This window comes from Lampetra planeri, chromosome 5 (genome assembly GCF_965212315.1).
Source record: "Lampetra planeri chromosome 5, kcLamPlan1.2.h2, whole genome shotgun sequence".
NCBI classification, from domain to species: Eukaryota; Metazoa; Chordata; class Hyperoartia; order Petromyzontiformes; family Petromyzontidae; genus Lampetra; species Lampetra planeri.
The window spans coordinates 22,784,151-22,797,296 of NC_136111.1; the positions used below are offsets into that span (position 1 = coordinate 22,784,151).

The 13,146-nt window shown below is 53.5% G+C and overlaps 1 protein-coding gene across 1 annotated transcript in view; it reads right to left on the reverse strand.

Moving 5' to 3' along the window:
* Nucleotides 1-7,821, reverse strand: part of LOC144719159 (sodium/potassium-transporting ATPase subunit beta-1-interacting protein 3-like) — a 174,787-nt gene extending 166,966 nt beyond the window's left edge. The window contains exons 1-2 of the mRNA XM_078595030.1: nucleotides 7,259-7,821; nucleotides 6,842-6,990 (exon numbers count right to left, since the gene is read on the reverse strand). Coding sequence (XP_078451156.1) covers nucleotides 6,842-6,990; nucleotides 7,259-7,313 — 204 coding nt within the window. The 5' untranslated portion in view covers nucleotides 7,314-7,821. The remainder of the gene's footprint in view (nucleotides 1-6,841; nucleotides 6,991-7,258) is intronic.
* Between the last annotated feature and the right edge of the window lie 5,325 nt (nucleotides 7,822-13,146).

Here is a 13,146-nt window from a genome sequence, read left to right on the forward strand (position 1 = left end):
CTCCCCGGGGCTCGCAGCTCTGAGCTGCGAGCCCCGACACAACACGCCGGGCTGCCGCGAGGTGTCGGCCAGGACAAAAGGCAGTGGAACAAGTGGGTTCGTGAGCCCGTCTGTTTAGAGGGATTGTAGCGAGCTGTATCCCTCCGTGGTGGTGGCGGTGGTGGCTGTGAGTGGGTGCGCAGATCTCACGCGCCCGTCGCATCAGGAAAGTGACGAGGCGAGGCACGCGACACAAATGTTAATGTCAAGAACGGGATCATATTAGCGTAGCGCCAATAATTTAAGGGCGCGCGGGCCCCGCCGGCATGATCCCATCAAATACGGAGCTGTTTGTCACCCGCGCCGCGCGCTTTATGCGCGTGGCCGTGCAGCTGGCTCGGAGCACCTGCACGGCGAGTCGCACCCCCCCCCCCCCCCACCGCTGCGCCTCGGTACGCCCCGGGCCCCTCGTAGCGGAGCGAGGGGGGAGTCCAGTCGCGCTGAGCGGGCCACGCGGGCAGCCCCCGCAGGGGGGGGGGCTTCGCTAGCGGCTCGCGCTGAAGCTGCCGTGGGATCCGATTCGCCGAATGTCGAGGACGTCGCGAATATTCACGTGGCGTTGACCGACAGCAGAGGGTAAGCCGTCTCGGGGCCAGGCCACGCCGTGGCCCAGCAGAGATGACGGCCGGCAGGTCGAGGCCTCCTGACGGAGTGGCAGCCAGGCGAGTGAACGCTCCCTGGAGGAGGCGTCCGCCCGGGGAGATGGAGCGTTGAGTTCAGCTCGTGTGCAGGAGCCATGTAGGGATTTATGTTGCATTATGAGACCGTGAGAGATCGAGACGGCTTGGGGAGGGGGGGGGGTCTATCTTCATTCAGCAGTCGATATATCTCGACTAATGAGGGCCATGATGATGCAAATTCACAGCAATGAGGGCTCCAATTGGTGAGCGTAAACTGCCCATGCGAGCAGAAGGCGACGCAGCTCTGGACTCCGACGCCACGGCTCTCGCTGTGTGTGGTGAGGGCCTGGCAGGGCGTGCGAGGGTTTGTTTTGCACAAGAGTGGTCCGGAGCGAGCGAGGGGGGGGACTATGAGACAATCGCCCCTTTTCTGTTCACATCGAGAAGAGCATTGATCGTGTTCAAGCCGCAGCTTCAAACAGTTGCACACATGGTGGTGGTAGAGGCTCCCATGAGCGAGTTGTACAAATATAAATTATGTCCCCGTAAGGTCGCATATCAACATCCAGATCCTCGACGGCTTAGAAGTCATGAGGGCATCCTCTGTTGAGGGTTAGCACAACATGCAACCAATTGTTACGCTTTCATTTGCAGGCTGTAGGTTGTGTTGCCTCCTTCGTTTCTTCAGTGACAAATGTCTCTTAGAAATCAGAGAATCCCGGACATCATTATTATTTCATAATTATTTTATTACTTTCTATCTACGTGACTTTACCGAAAGAACAAAAGAACAAAGAATATCATCCGGGACATCATTTGTCTCTTGCGTTGCCGGACCATGGGATGCAGGGTACATCAGTCACTTGTCGCAATATCCCTTAACGTCGGATCTGTACTCCACATCACCGACAGCTTCCCAAGCCGCAACCTCCTCCCACAGCCCTCATCCCACTCCACCGGCCGGGCCCCAACACCCGACTGACAATCGACCCCCATCCCCCCCCTGTCTCCTGCTGCTGTTGCTGCTATGGGTGCCCTCTTCCAAGTTGCGCGGGAAAGACCCTGACTCGCAAGCTACCACCCAGAGGGGGCATCTGGCATATATGGACGTGTCGGCTTTACCAGCTCGCTGGGCGTCGCGGTGGCGAGATGTTTATTCGCTCGCCTGGTATGCAGGAGGACGTGGATTCTATTCCGATGTTGACGTCGGCTGTATATTTGGAGTTGCGTGTCTCTCTCACCGGGCCCTCCGGTTTTCCCCTCCGCATTTATAATTATCAAAATGGGTTTAGAGTATTTGGCTGCTATCAATTTCCACGTGATAAGCCACTTCGTTGCGCTATTTTTTGTGGTAGTCCAAGTCGCTTCTGAAAACGATATACACGGCTCAACGGGCCTTACCTGGTAAAATAAAACATGGTTTCGTTTTAGTTTAGCATGAGACCTCGGCCGAGTCGGCCGAGTCGCTTACGCTACACTTCCATTCCGCGGGAGCAATTCCCCTCTGCACGTGGTCAAACACGTGTGCGTGTGTGCGTGCGCGTGCGTGTGTGCGTGCGCGTGTGCGTGCGCGTGCGTGTGTGCGTGCGCGCAAGCGACAACATTGAACGCACTCGAAACGCGCTCATCCGACTTAGGGACGCTGCTGTGGTGTAACGGTCAGCGCACCGGACTTGCAATTCAGATGCCGCCGGTTCAATTCCATCTGTCGTCGCAAGTGTCTTGATTCATTCGTCTCTGCCTCTGTCCACACGGCGGTTATTAACGAGTTCACCACCGTTTGTCAATCGACAGGTCGCGTGTCGTGGGGTAAAGTGCAGGTATCCCCCCCACCTCTTCCAAGACGTTTTGCCAGCGAGGAGGAGTAGGCCAAATAGCCTCTTTAAGGGATAGAGAGATCCCTCTAGTGGAGACATTTCCTCCAGCAGGTGGCGAGATCGAGCGATTGCAGGGCTGCGCGTGTGCCTTCACTTAATCCTTTACCTTTACATAATCCAAGCGGATGAAAGATATTTACATGCAGACACGCAGCTTTTAGATGAGCCGATTCGAATAACGCCGTATGCGTGATCCAGAAAACGTGCGCAATTGAAAAATAGCAAATGCCGACGCCACCGCAGCAAATATCCCGCATGTCCTCCCCGTCTCAGCGGCGGCCTTTTCAAAATCAACATTCGGTAGTCTATTGTCAAGGAGCAAAAGTGACTCGCGATTCTGACTCGGCGTGTGTTTGCGCTCGATGGAACCAGAACCAGAGAAGATCCCGTCTAGGAACATAAACCATCACGCGAACTCGGGTCACCCGCGCAGCAGCGGCCTTTGGGCTCGCCATCGCTTCCGCGGCCGTCTGGAACGTTCTTTCTTTCCATATCGAGAAGCCACTGGAGCTATGCACTTTTAAATGGACATTCTAAACTAATTTCTTGATAACTGCTTTTTGTGTTTAGTTTGTTGTCCTTCCCCCGCACCTCTGGTCAGCACGGTTGGCTACGTACGGTGCGAAAGATGTTCAACATACTGCACATACCACTGCCTACCTCTACACTGTTAGAGGTGCTCAGAAACATTGCAGCTCACCTCGTCAATGTTCGTGGGGCAATCAGCAGTGAGACGAGTCGGGGCTCGAGAACCGGGAGTCGTGGAGACGAGGAGTGAGATGGAGAGAGAGGGAGAGAGTTGCGGGGTGGTTGCTGATGACAACAGAGCCCTGTTTAGCCAAGTTCACTCCCTACTCGCAGGGGAAAGGGGTCAGCGCTCAGCTACCATCGGCGACCCCAATGACAATTTCACACTTCAATTATTATCATCATACTTGTTAACCCGGGACCGCCTCACTGAGTCTCAAGACTCTCTTTCAGGAGGGTCCTGCCAAGGTTTCACAGTAATTGGGGTGACGAATGCTATATATATTTTTAGTTATATATTTACGCTATCGAACCCAGAAGACCTGTGTTATGGATGATATTGGTCGCGAAAGCCTTCGTATTAAACCAATTTAGAATTTCAATTGAGTGATTTGCGGGTAATATATTTTTTCAAGTTTGGACCATGGCTCTGACACACAATGGCCTTGCGAATGACATCACGGGATATTTATTATCCACTGTGAAGAAAGCGGCGTTTATATTTACAGCGAATTCCCCCACAGTATTAACCATGATGGCCACGAGGTTCGAACCGTTTACCTCTTGCAACAAAGCGACGAACGAGCTACCCCTGGGCGGAGGGCAGTCTCCCAACAACAAAAACTGCTATTGACTTTCAACAAAGTGGTCCTAATTTTATCAACCCCCACCCCCTCCCCCGCATGGGCTGATGGGTTGAGTTAACCCCTCCACCAACATTGTAACTCGTAGTCTCTCTCATTGCGAGTCGGGCGCACTGACCCACAGCTGCCACGGCTGCACACGCAAGTAACGCAGCACAAACGACGTTTGTGCCACAGACAAGAGAAAGACAAAGATACCCCGTATAGCCTTAACAGACTGTTGGGGCAAGTGCTGTAGCGCGCAAACACCCGTTGGGTGGCTAGCACCACGCCCTGGCGCGATATCTACACATCACACCAGGTACTCGTTTAAGGCTGAGTCGACCTAAGGGATTCCCAGGACCCGCGCACACACACACGTGTAGTAGTAACTCGTAGGGTATGAAATGCATTCATCCCACGCGGACATCTGTATCCAGTAGAAGGTGGAGGATTATGCCACTGCTGGCGGAAAGAGACTCAACCAGCCACTCGAAGGCATTTGACCTCCTCTTTCACGCTTGCCAGATGCCATCGAATACATGGGAGCAGCGGCCACACTTTAGCCCACCACAACACACGCGGCTCGGCCCGATCACAGTCGAACTGTGTGCATCCATTTATTCCCCTGCACGGGGGCGCGCGATGGAAGGAGTTTGCCCCCATCGCTTTCCCTCGCCGCGATTAAAGTCGAGCCGGTGACCTCTGGATGGCAAGCGCACTGTGCCAAACACCGCGACAGGACCCCCGTGGCACGCTCGCTACTCTCGCGACAAACCACGGCGTGGGCGCTTCCCACAGCGGGGACAATGGAGGCGACGCGCGTGAGTGATGCTCTCATGACCCGCCACTTTACAGCCTCCCCACAGCTCAGATGATGATCATCTACTTCTGTCCTTACATCCAGGAGCTATCGACCCCCTAAGTATCCCAGACACTGGAGGGTCACAGGTCTCTGTTGTCCTCCTCCTCCCCCCCAAGTGGGATTTGTTTGTAGGTTTACACTCATTGCTCAAGTTGCGCCTCACCCACCGAACCCACAGCACATACAGAACCCACACCACACACACCACACACACCACACACACGACCCACACCACACACACCACCCACACGACCCCACAGGACCCACACCACACATACCACACACACCACATACACAGAACCCACACCACCCACACCACCCACACCACACACACCACACACACAGAACCCACACCACCCACACCACCCACACCACACACACCACACACACGACCCACACCACACACACAGACCCCACACCACCCACACCACCCACACACACCACCCACACGACCCACACCACACACACCACCCACACGACCCACACCACCCACACGACCCCACAGGACCCACACCACACACACCACACTCACACACCACACACACCACACACGACCCCACAGGACCCACACGACTCCACAGGACCCACAACACCCACACCACACACACCACCCACACCACACACACCACACACACAACCCACACCACCCCACAGCACCAACAGGCGGAGGCACGTCCCGTGTACGACGTCATTATTGACTCTTCCTATTGCCACCATACACTCTAAACTGCACACGGTAATTGTTACAATTGTATACTGTATGCTGCCTAGTGTATACTGTATGCTGCCTAGTATATATAATGTATGCTGTCTAGTGTGTATACTGCATGCATTGACCAAATCACTCGGAATATGCCTTGTTAGATCTCGGAAGCAAAGCAGGGTTGAGCCTGGATAGTAGTGATTGCCATCCTCTGGCCACTCCTCGCCAGCTCCATGCCTACAACACCTGCAAGCCTTAGTGGTCACTTACTTAAAACTAACCAGGCTAAACAACAGCGGAGCTATGTCAAGAGCGCCGTCTAATCTAGCTCGTTTCCTGCCGCTCGAATTAGGCTTCATCGGTGATACGTTCCGTTCGTTTCACGAATTAATTCATTGACAACGATTTTTTTTAAAGACATAAAATCAACAACTCAATGACATCGCATCAACAACCCTCGGGTCGAAACGAACCGCGATGCCACGATTACAAATCACATCCACGTGGGCATATCGCCAATCACGTCTCTGTGGAAACGCTCTAATGAACGGACCGAATGCGAAGCGCCAAGAAACACAGCAACAAGGCACTTCTGCAAGTTGTCCGTCTCTATTGGCTCATCTCGAGCCACTTACCAATAGTCGCGCGTGTGGGTAAAACTCGACGAAAGTCGCGCGGATGACTTTGCGCGCGGACCCCCCCCCCCCCCCCCGCCGTCGTTCCATCGCGAAATCGATGCGCGTCGAACAAAGATCGATTGGCAATGCTGACCGGGAGTACCGCGCGGATATCTCGGAGAGCCGACACTTCCACAAACGCCAGCTGTGCCCCCCCCCGCTCCACCCCGCTGCGAGCTGCGACCACGCTGGGTGCGAGCGTGCGAGTCAGGAGTCTTCCCGCACGCGCCGCGAGGCCAGAGCCGTGCGCCGAGTGCTCACCGCACGCGCTCACGCGCTCACCGCGAGCGCGGCCGCCGACTTCCTCGGCGTGGAAAGCGCCGCCCCGCGCAGCCGCGCACGAGGCGCGCACCGCGCTCCGAGCTGGCACGCATCGCACGGGCGTCGGGTCGACATCTCGGTTCGTGTCGCGACTCACCCGTGGCGCAGCGGCGAGTCGGCGTCACGGCGACGGTGTCCTCGAAGCAAGGTCAGCTTTAGCGCAAAGTAGCATCGCTGTGGGTGTGAGTCACTCACCCCACTCACTCGGCCGCTCACTCACTCACCTCATCACTCGCTTGCCCTCGCACTCACTCATCTCAGCCACTCGGTGGCTCGTTCCACTACCCATTCAGCCACTCGCTCATCCGCTCGCTCACCCACTCAGCCACCAACCTACATACTCACTAGCTCGCTCACTCGGCCACTCACCAGCTGTATGCTGCACAGAATAACTAAGGCACAGCGTCCCGTGCAGTGGAACGCCATGGCCTGGGAGGTTCGTGACGGCAGCGTGGAGAGGCGCAGAGCTCCCGTTGCGAGACTTGGAGGAGCCGACACAGTCCTGGGCAGCTCCGATCCTTATTGCAAAGACACACGCAGACATACGCACTGACACATCCGCACACGTACACACACACACGCGCGCGCACAGCGCTGCTGGCTACCTTTGTGAAACTGCTGCTGCTGCTCCACGGACTCGCTCGGCAGTCGCTAACGACAACACATCCTAACCAGAGGTGTGCGTAGTAGCAGTTGTATAACCATGGTATTACCACATTGTTCGAATAGGTCATCATACCACGCCAACAACTGCATACAGGAAAATAAAATGTAAGAATTAAGCACCTAATGTCGTGTCGAGCAGAGTCCGTGCCAAGCCAGGCAACAGCCCCTCAGACATCCGCCCCCGGTGTGGATGTCCAGAGCAGCATAATGGCTCGAGATGATTGCAAACCCCTCGTGCTTAGCTCGCACAGTCCCACCACCACTTGGGGAATTGTGGAGGAAGCGAAAGCGGCAGAGGAGGTAGCAACAACCACCAGCAGCACCACCACCAGCAACCACCACCAGTAGCACCACCAGCAACACCACCGCCACCAGCAGCAGCACCACCAGCAGCAACACCACTAGCAGCAGCAACAACCGCCACCACCAGCACCACCAGCAACACCACCACCACCAGCAGCAGCACCACCAGCAACACCACTAGCAGCAGCAACCACCAGCACCACCAGCACCACCAGCAACACCACCGCCACCAGCAGCAGCACCACCAGCAGCAACACCACTAGCAGCAGCAACAACCGCCACCACCAGCACCACCAGCAGCAGCAAGCAGCAGCAAGCAGCAGCAACCAGCAGCAGCAACAGCAACCAGCAGCATCAGCAGCAGCCACGAGCGGCTGTTTGTGTTGCGGAGTGCGCGCTGCTGCTCCCAGCCGGGGAAGCTCCCCCCCCCATCACCCCCCCCATCACCCCCCCCATCACCCCCCCCATCACCCCCCCCCTCCTCCCCCGACTCCTCTCTCTCCCCGCGTGGCTCGGCGGGGGCGCCGCCGCTGGAGGGCGCTGCTGCTGCTGCTGTAGCGGCGCGGGGCTCGGGGAGGACGTCGGTGGAGCCCTCAGAGCCCGAGCCCCCCCCCCCCCCAGTTCACCCCCCCCAGTTCACCCCCCCCCCAGTTCACCCCCCCCCCCAGTTCACCCCCCCCCCCCAGTTCACCCCCCCCCAGTTCACCCCCCACCACCCCCCTGTTCACACCACCCCTCCACCCTCGTGGGTGCATCCTGCAGGCAGCAGCAGCAGCAGTCACACGGCAGTAAGTCCGCACGCTCCGCACGCTGACGCGTGTGCGCGTGTGAGTCGGGGTTGCGTCGCGCGGCTGCTTGGCCGTGATGTCCCGACGTTTCGCTCCACGTACCGGGGAGCTTCACAAAGCTCGCCCAAAACAAACTCCGTGTTTAGATTGGTGGCAAGACGCTGTGGTTCGCGCGGTATAAATAAATCCGGGACATGTTGTGGTTCAGGTGCTCTGGTTCGTTGCAAATCGCAGATCCTGAGAGATGAAGGACGCTTGGGGAGACGTGCATCCAGCAGTGCATAGGCCAAATGAAAGTGGAGTGGTGGCGCAGTGGTTAGCGCGCTGTGTAATGAACGCGGCAACCTGGGTTCGATTCCCGGCCACCGATGACATCAACTGCGAGTGATATCGTCATCCAGCAGTGGATTGAGGGTTGTGCAAATATATTTAATAATATGTAGCATTTATGGTAATGTGGAGAAAGTAATATAAATACACAATGGATCCTTGAATTGAGTCACTTTCATGCGTCTGGACTCTTGACTGAAATGTCGATTTACCTCCCTTCAGATGCCAATTACGTGCCTGATAATCACTCAACGCGTGCCTGAATACTAATCAAATGAACGTAAATCAACGTAATTAACTAATAATGAACTATCTATACCACGTGGGATGTACGCGCGCACACGCAGGTGCCTCAACATTAACGCGCGCTCGAAGTCACGTGGGACGTGTTTGCTCATCATCAGGCGCGTGAAGCGGGAAGCATTTGCAGGGCTGAAAACGCTTCGCTCTCGACGCGACTTCCCCCCCTCGTCGCGTCTCTACTGTGATTTTTTTGGATACACAAAACGCAGCCGCCACGCGTTTCGCCTCGGGCTGTAAAAGAGCAATGTCACATTCCGCCCATCATCCCTCGCGCCTTGCGACGAGGGATGATGCCCTCGCGTTCCACCCGCCACCACCACGGACCCCCAGGAGCCCTCATCAGCAGGGCCCCCTCACCCCATACCGACCGCTGGTCGGCTAGGCTGCCTCTCAGTAGGTTTTTATCGACGTAAGGCACTAGCACTAGCGGACAATGTACGTCTGATCGTAATGCGGCATTTGTGTACCGCTTCGTTCGCATCACTCGCCTCATTCGTCAATAACACTGCGTGAAAAGGAATACACATCGAGTGCAATTGCTCCAAAACGTCGCCTATTACATACATCGTTTTCCTTTGACGTCGGCGTTATTGACGAATGTGTTGGGTTCCGCTTGTTTATTTTTATTGTTGTTATTTGTGCACCACAGCCAACGGCAGCAGGCGGCATCGCCAAATAATTTTGTTCGCGGGCCGTGGCTGCCAAAAACGAATCCCGGGACAGCGTTGCGGACACTGTTTGGACTGAAATTAAGCACTGGCCTGCCATACACTGCGACGTTTGGCCAATTCCATTGAAACGTGCACCTGCGTTGTTGTTGAACGCAATACTAATGTTGACAGGAGCGTTGGTGCCATTGTGAGCGCTAAGTGATATTAATTTGGTGACCTGAATTAGATTACTCTGACCCCCCCCCCCCGCCGAACTTGACCAACCCGCGCCAACCAGCGTGAAGTATGGTGAAGTTTGGTGAAGTGTGAAGTGTGGTGAAGTATGGTGAAGTGTGGTGAAATATGGTGAAGTGTGAAGTGTGAAGTATGGTGAAGTATGGTGAAGTGTGGTGAAGTGTGGTGCAGTATAATGCAGTGTGGTAAAGTATGGTGAAGTGTGGTGAAGTATGGTGGAGTATGGTGAAGTGTGGTGAAGTGTTGTGAAGTGTGGTGAAGTATGGTAAAGCGTAGTGAAGTATAATGAAGTGTGGTGAAGTATGGTGAAGTGTGGTGAAGTGTGGTGAAGTGTGGTGAAGTATGGTGAAGTATGGCGAGGTGTGGTGAAGTGTGGTGAAGTGTGGTGAAGTGTGGTGAAGTATGGTGGAGTATGGTGGAGTATGGTGAAGTGTGGTGAAGTGTGGTGAAGTATGGTGAAGTGTGGTGAAGTGTGGTGAAGTATGGTGAAGTGTGGTGAAGTGTGGTGAAGTATAATGAAGTGTGGTGAAGTATGGTGAAGTGTGGTGAAGTGTGGTGAAGTGTGGTGAAGTGTGATGAAGTGTGGTGAAGTGGGGTGAAGTGTGGTGAAGTATGGTGAAGTGTGGTGATGTGTGGTGAAGTATGGTAAAGTATGGTGAAGTGTGGTGAAGTGTGATGAAGTGTGGTGAAGTATGGTGAAGTGTGATGAAGTGTGGTGAAGTATGGTGAAGTGTGGTGAAGTATAATGAAGTGTGGTGAAGTGTGATGAAGTGTGATGAAGTGTGGTGAAGTATGGTGAGGTGTGGTGAAGTGTGGTGAAGTATTGTGAAATGTGGTGAAGTGTTGTGAAGTATGGTGAAATGCTGTGAAGTATGGTGAAGTGTGATGAAGTATGGTGAAGTATGGTGAAGTGTGGTGGAGTATGGTGAAGTGTGGTGAAGTATGGTGAATTGTGATGAAGTGTGGAGAAGTGTGGTGAAGTGTGGTGAAGTGTGGAGAAGTATGGTGAAGTGTGGTGAAGTGTGGTGAAGTGTGGTGAAGTGTGATGAAGTGTGGTGAAGTGGGGTGAAGTGTGGTGAAGTATGGTGAAGTGTGGTGAAGTGTGGTGAAGTATGGTAAAGTATGGTGAAGTGTGGTGAAGTGTGATGAAGTGTGGTGAAGTATGGTGAAGTGTGATGAAGTGTGGTGAAGTATGGTGAAGTGTGGTGAAGTATAATGAAGTGTGGTGAAGTGTGATGAAGTGTGATGAAGTGTGGTGAAGTATGGTGAGGTGTGGTGAAGTGTGGTGAAGTATTGTAAAGTGTGGTGAAGTGTTGTGAAGTATGGTGAAATGCTGTGAAGTATGGTATAGTGTGATGAAGTATGGTGAAGTATGGTGAAGTGTGGTGGAGTATGGTGAAGTGTGGTGAAGTATGGTGAATTGTGATGAAGTGTGGAGAAGTGTGGTGAAGTGTGGTGAAGTGTGGAGAAGTATGGTGAAGTGTGGTGAAGTGTGGTGAAGTGTGGTGGAGTATGGTGGAGTGTGGTGAAGTGTGGTGAAATGTGGTGAAGTGTGGTGAAGTGTGGTGAAGTATGGTGAAGTGTGGTGAAGTGTGGTGAAGTGTGGTGAAGTGTGGTGAAGTATGGTGAAGTGTGGTGAAGTGTGAGGAAGTGTGGTGAAGTGTGATGAAGTGTGGTGAAGTGTGGTGAAGTATGGTGAAGTATGGTGAAGTATGGTCTAACGACCACCGTGGCAGATAGGGTGTGGCAAGGCCTTCGTTCAGCAGTGAATTGAGAAACGCGCTGGAGATTATTGTTACCGCGATTATAAACTATAACTTTACAATGTACCAAGCGTGACTTCATGGAGCGTGTAAAAGTAGGCCAAATACTCTCTAGAGTGGAGGCCCTTCTGCCAGCAGTGGCGTGAGCAAAGCAGTTGCAGGGCTGCGCCTTTAACGTGTTATATACATATATATATAGACATAAAATAAAGTCGAAGCGTTTCACAACAAATCATTTCCCTCCGGCCTTGTCTGTGACTCCTGAATGAAGCCAGAGACGCCGTCTTCATCCTCAGATATATCACAGTCGGTGTCTGTCGACGCTATAGAGGAGAGGCCGGGTGAGAGTGAATCACAAACATGTCCTACATTCTTAATGCATCCAATCAATCATGCTTAGTTACAGCCGCATTATTATTATTATTCCACTTCTGCTTATACAATTTTAAAATGGGTTTTTTGCGTAAACAAAAAATAACGATAAGTCGTTTGCATAGTAATTTCAAAAACAGTGCGAGCAATTTATTCAAATTTGTTTTATAGTACGGTACATTGACGCGTTACAATCGTAGCATAGGCTACTTCAGGATATTAAGAATTGCGTGTAAACCTGTCCCATTTTAGTCGCTAACAACAATATAGCCATATTTCTTGTGTTTTGCATTACGCAACAACCCTTTGTCAATCCACTGATGAATGAAGGCCTTTCCACGCTCCATCTGTCATGGCAGTTGTTTGCCATACTTCCCCATCATGGTCAATACAGGTTGGTAAAGGAAGGATGCTCACCGCCGGTTCAGATCTCACTCGCCACTGACATTGTGCCATGGTCGCCAATCTGCCTCAGCAGCAGACCATGCTTTCCCACCTGATGACGGACGCTTGTGTTGCGCCCGAAACATCGTGATTTATTTTACCGAAAGAACCAAATAGTATAAACTCTGGGTGCACAATAGTGCGATGCGCTAACCATTGCACCACTGCTCCACCGAACGTGAGCCGCATGGCATCAGGGGGGGCCCGGGCTCACACATTGCTGGTGAGTGCTCGCTCTCGTCCTATTTTTTGGTTAAATCGTCCCCCCCCCCCCCACGTCTCCATCACCAACGGTGGAGGCGCGGGGGGACGTCTTGGCGCTTTCGTCATCTCGCTGCCGGCACGTTGGCACCGCCGCGCAGCGCTCCGATGTTGATGAGAGGTACCCACTCCCTGATGAGACATCTCACCGTTGCCTGACGCTGCGGTTATTCTCTCACTCGCTCTCGTGTCACGTCTTTACCGCGGTGATAATCGTTTCAAGTGCTTTAAAAAAAATAAGTGCCCAACTTATTCTTTGAAGTTTCGTGAATGGGGGTTATACGAAAGCGATGCTTTGCGAAGGAGACTGGAAGCATGATCCCTGCCCTGCAACACCCACGCGTTCTCAAAGACACGATCCCTGGCTTGTGTCTGCTACGACCGCCACTCACACGCTGGCGATCCTGAGTCGCTCTTCAACACAGCAGACTCTCTTACCGAGTCAGCACACAGCGAGAATTCCCGTGCTTCAAATTGTAACGCAGTCAAATTGACAGGACGACTTTGTAAAGATGGGGATTTTATTGTTAAAATAAGTA